Here is a 5,523-nt window from a genome sequence, read left to right on the forward strand (position 1 = left end):
AAAAATATAAAATGGTTTTTCAAATAAATTTTCATCAACAATTTTGATTTTAGCTTTTAAATCGATTCAAATATATTGTCTGAATTTTTGCATAAACATTCAGAACATTATAAGAATCTATCTCACAAAAATTTAAATTTTTTTAATAAATAAAAAATAATGAATTAAACATAATTTTTTTAAGTTTTGAAATTAATTAATTTTTTAAGAAAAATTTAAATTTTTACAAGGGAAAGAAATTAAAAACGTTATATTTATAAGGTTAAAAAACATTATTGATAAAAAAATTTAAAGAAGTATTGTTTAAAAAGCAATTTTAAAGAAATTAAAAACGTTATAGTTTGAAGGCTAAAAATTTATTTATAATATATACATGGACAAAAAAAAGGTGATTTAATAATAAAATATAAAAGAAAAATAGGGCGATGTGTTGATTGATTGTGTAAAGTAAAGAAAATAGAATCCGTGAGTGGAAGAAAAGAATCTGTCTGGATCGATCTGACCATAATAATAATAATAATAAAAACATCATCACATCAATATAATCGTCTACCGGAGAAGAGAGGGATCATATTCATCGATGATACTCCTCCAGTCCCATTCTAGATTCTTACTTCAAACTTTGCTCAATCGGGTTCACAAGTTCGTACTCTTCTTTCTTTCTTTCATTCACCAAAACGCCTGCGTTTTCGTACTCCAACTACACAACGCTACTCTCTCTAATGCTTTTCTAATAATGCTTTAATTCTCTCTTTCTCTTTCAGTATTGAAAAAGGTGTTGAACTCGATCACCACTGGGTTGAGTTTGATGATGTTCGATATCATATTCAGGTATGTAATCAATCACTGCTTAAACTAGGTTTTTTCAACTTTTTAGTTTTCTGTTGCATATTTCATCAACCACAAATAATTGTAGGTGTCAATGAAGAATCCTCATATTTTCTTGCTATCAGTATCGTTGCCTACTCCATCTTCAGAAACTATTTTTGTCTGTGGACTTCCTTTTGGAGCCATTGAAGCAATAAAAGCTGCCTATGGTAGTCATGTGCAGATTCTTGATCCCCCAAGGGATGGCTTTAACCTTACATTGAAGATAAATCTGTCTAAGATTCCTGCAAATCAAGGTACATTGGGCTTCTATTAGGATGTAGCAATAACTTTTTATTCTCCTTTCTAGGAGAAGTTTTTTCGTCTTAAGCTTAATTTATCAGCTTCTATAATCATTTCTATGTTTTAAAACTATTGATTAGTATTGCATTTTTGTTACTATGTAAATTCTTTCCACCTGTTTTGGACCTTTGGTTTCAGGAATTTACATTTGCTATAGATGTTAGATAGCTTTTCAATTCAAGTTAAGTTGGTAATTGAAGCACTCTGATTATTTTCAATTTTCAATTTCGACAAGGCTGAATTTGTAGAGTAATGTAATTAACGGCATATTGGCATGTATGATCTACACGTGCTTTGGATTGCTTATATCTTAGCTTTTTTGTGTTTTGGTTTATATTAATGCTGTTTGATGTGTAACTCAATGGAGGACAATGATTCTTGATGGAAATAGCAGTAGAAATTAAAAACTAGATTCAAGTATCTGTAGTTCCGTTTACATAAAAGGTACATGCTTATTACTCATTTTGTACATAAGTTTTATTTAATTCTAGGAACATATATTATTATATAGTATAAAACTTGTTGAGTAGTCTCAAGCAATTTCGAAATTTAACTCTCTAAAGTTATCTTAATGTTTCTCAAATTGGTATTAGACCGGGCAACAGTCCCACTTGGTTTGCCTCTCAGTGCCATGGCTGTGCATCTGATCTAGTAGAACTTGTATCCTAACAATCATCAAAGGGAGTCGTTGGTGAGTCTAGAAATTGCCAATCAGAAAACTTCTCATGCACCTTCTTGTGCCGAATGCTGATTCTTTTGTTGGTATGTGGTGTTCTTGTGTTGCTTGCCTTGTAGCCATTCGCCATGAAACCCGAATCATTCTACACATGGCTTGTCCTGCTATCATTTTAATTGAAAATCATAGTCAGTGGGATAAACTTGATTATCAACTCTGTTCTTTGTTTTGATAATCTCTTCAACCAGATATTTTGGTAAATTTCAAAGACTTTCAAGAACAATCATACGTTTTAGAAGAGCTCAACATGTGTTGCTATTAGCATTGAAATGCTCAATTTTTTTTTGGAAACCGTGTTTGCTGTTCTGGTTCATCACTCCATCATTGTTGTGTAGTCCTTTTGGAAATCTCTCGCAGTTACCATCACTGCTATTGGAGAGTTTTTTTGGTGATCTTTCTATCTGAAGCCACCATGAATAGGCTTGCTGGTAGCTTATCTACAAGCCAAAGTTTCAGTACTAACAAGCTTGACACACGTCAGTCTTGTTAGCTATGCATCTCTCCCCCATGTGCTTGTCTAGCAATACTTAAGGCCTTTGATTATGACGTCAGTTTCTTGCGCCACAATTGCTTAGCTTCTCTATACTGGGGTTTGCTAAATCCCCTTCGGATGTTTTCATGACCTTTGTTGGCTGCGTTTTACTTTAAGTATTCTCGAGCGACCCATATCCTCCAAGACCTCTTGTAACCCTTTGAAATCGAGGCTTTTGTTTTCACCAGCTACGTCAGTGCTCAGTACACTAACCACAGCAACCTAGATGGTATGAATTGTGATATTTGGGTAGCTGAAATCAAGTTTTGGCTCTGTGATCAGCTTTTAGGATGTGAGCCTTCATACCAACTTGAAATTGGGACAAAGAATGATTTGAATTGCTTGAGAGATTTAATCAATCAACAATCTTAAAAATTGAAGCTATGGGATGAAAACACACAAATCATTTTAGATTTAACATGTCCTTGGGTTTTGAAAGCACTATCCCAGTCTACCTAGAAGAATGGGGTGAAATGGATCAAACTCTACACCATGTCCCCACATGGTCATAGAGACTTAGATACTATGTTGTCATTGGGGAAAGCACCTGAATGGTTTTATATTTTACAAAATCAATAGTTTTTCCTCTAAAAAGTCTGCAACATTTTTGATTATAAACTTTCCTAAACTCAAAGTTCATATGAAGATGCAGAAATCTCCTATACTTAAGAAACGTGATATCTCATGTATAGATATTGAGAAATCTTGTACCATGTTATTTTCAGCAACATTCAAGATTCTTGTATATATATATTTTGATTACTCTTCTTGTAAAGTCTTCTGATCTTTAATGTTCTAAACTCTAGCCTGCCAAATTTTTCACGTTACATAGATAAAGAACATTAGTTTTAAGGTTGTCACGTACCTTGTATTTTTTTTTTAGTTTCATGGATTTATTTACTATATTTAGTATTATTGGGTAAAATAATATAATTTAAAAAAAAAATATTTATCGCATATTTTTATAATAACCTTACTAAATATAATCTCTTCACTCAATGTCAGCAAAGTAAAATTTTAAACCCTCTAGGTTTATGTTCTAATATGCCTTGTCTTTAAGTTCTTGATTGGTGAAAAAGAAAGAGGAATTTCGTGGTTAAATTATTTGGTTGTTGATGCTGTTCTCTGAAAGTTGGTGATGTTGATCTTGTGCAGATCAAAGACATGCATTTTTGGTAAAAGTTGCATCAGTAAGGGAGGTCGTCCTTGGTGCACCACTAAGAGTAATTTTAAAACACCTTGCTTCAAGAACAGTTGCTCCGGATATGGATCGACTTGTTGCTCTTGTTCATCGGCCAAAGGAATCGTTTTTTCTTTTGCCTCAGGTATGGTAGTTGATGCAACTTTCTGTTATTAAAATCTTCATCACTACTTGGGATATTTTATTCACATTTGCTTTTCTTTGTACTCAAAGCAGTAGTTCTGTAATCCATCACAATCCTAGATGCTAGATTGACTTCCTTTTAGCTGTAATATTGTTCTGTATCTTTATACAATATAAGGGAGCTTTAATAGAGTAGAGAAGATATGTATAAAGGAAGGGTACTAGATAAAGAACAAAAACTAAGAAAGGAAGAGATAATGGAGAGAGATGCTTAGAGAGAGTTAACAGAAAAACCCTCTGAACGGACCATTTATGAACATTAACATCATAATTGAACAGGAAAAATACAGTTTTTGTCAAAGAAGTTCCCAGGCCTTTTATGCAAAAACCTCAAGCTCTGGGCGAATTAGTTCCTTCGCACACTACAGTATTAGAATAGGAGAGAAGGAAAATTAGCTGGGGATAGTTGGGCTGTTTGTTGGTAAGAGGAGATTTGTTGGAGAAAAAAAAGGGATGGAAGGATAAAGGAGATTAATGTGTACATTTGATAGTTGCATATGAAAGGAGATATCCTTTGTGAAAGGAAAACCCTTGGGGAGAATTCTATTCTTCATTTTATGTTCAATTTTCAGTATTACACTTTTATTCTTTTGATTCTTTCTTTCTTTCTTTCTTTCATTTCAATCTCATTGGGTTCTTACCAAATTGGTCCAACTCGTTGGATCTCTCATCTGAGAAAAAAATGATGAAGGGACCAGCGGTAAGTCATGGAGCCTGAATACGTAGTATGACTCAAGTACAATACGACACATATATAGGGATACAAGAAATGTTTTAAATTCAAGATATAATGCGATCTGAATATGTTTACAAAAGTCTATAGAAAAACTTATTTTTATGTATGCTTGTAAAGAGAGACATTAATCATTCTTCATTAATATATAAATGTGACGATCACAATATACAAAATGATACTTGTGATCATAACAAAAAATGTAGAGTTTTTGCCTTTATCATAATATATTCTAACCCCTAAGTTAGGGTATCAACGAAAACATCTTTTGTAGAACTCAAAACAAGTCTCGGTTGAATACAATAACCAACAAGGCAACGTTTAAGATGGACCACTTGAAAAATAGTCCATTGGTACATTATTGAGTTGCAGCCATTGATTATTATTAAAAAAAATAATTAAGGGTTGAGACTAAATACTGGCAATCAATTAAAACCAAATTTGATATGACAGTATGCCCAATTGAAGTCGATGCTCTGTTTCACCATGTTCTTCTCTTTGGAGACAGTTCGATGCGCAGACAAGCGTTCACGAATCGATTACCTGAGGCGACTGCACAAAAGAAGACGGCGGCAACTTTTGCGAGAAAAGATTGATGTGGGTTGTTCTCTGCTTCTTTTCTTGTCTTTGCTCCGTTTCATTGCGCCTCACCTCAACTTCGACTCCCAACTCATCATGTAACTATTACAATTTCCAAAGGGAAGAGGAAGGGAAATTGACGACATTTCGTCATGGTTAACATTTTTATTATCAAGAACTAGTAATCGATTCAAATAGATTTATGGATTAGGGTTTTGAAGTATATCATTTGCTGTTTCTATCTCTAAATATGGATGTTTTTAATAGCTCTATCATTCTAATCCCATGTTATATGTTCAATCTCAAGGTTCTGGTTCTTCATTTTCTAACATAGTAAGACAACAAGTTTTTGGTGCAATATAGTAATAATGGTTTAGGGAAGGGCAGGA

At 33.2% G+C, this 5,523-nt stretch overlaps 1 protein-coding gene across 3 annotated transcripts in view; it reads left to right on the plus strand.

Moving 5' to 3' along the window:
* Nucleotides 1–450: 450 nt before the first annotated feature.
* Nucleotides 451–5,523, plus strand: part of LOC101492474 (actin-related protein 2/3 complex subunit 2A) — a 10,368-nt gene continuing 5,295 nt past the window's right edge. The window contains exons 1-4 of one of the 3 annotated variants that reach the window (XM_073363410.1): nt 451–642; nt 765–831; nt 917–1,124; nt 3,594–3,763. In XM_073363410.1, the coding sequence (XP_073219511.1) occupies nt 581–642; nt 765–831; nt 917–1,124; nt 3,594–3,763 (507 nt within the window). In that variant the 5' untranslated portion in view covers nt 451–580. The remainder of the gene's footprint in view (nt 643–764; nt 832–916; nt 1,125–3,593; nt 3,764–5,523) is intronic. The other 2 variants (XR_003474291.2, XM_004509556.4) reach the window with 2 other exon arrangements.

The sequence above is a fragment of the Cicer arietinum genome, chromosome 7 (assembly GCF_000331145.2).
Source record: "Cicer arietinum cultivar CDC Frontier isolate Library 1 chromosome 7, Cicar.CDCFrontier_v2.0, whole genome shotgun sequence".
Lineage (NCBI taxonomy): Eukaryota > Viridiplantae > Streptophyta > Magnoliopsida > Fabales > Fabaceae > Cicer > Cicer arietinum.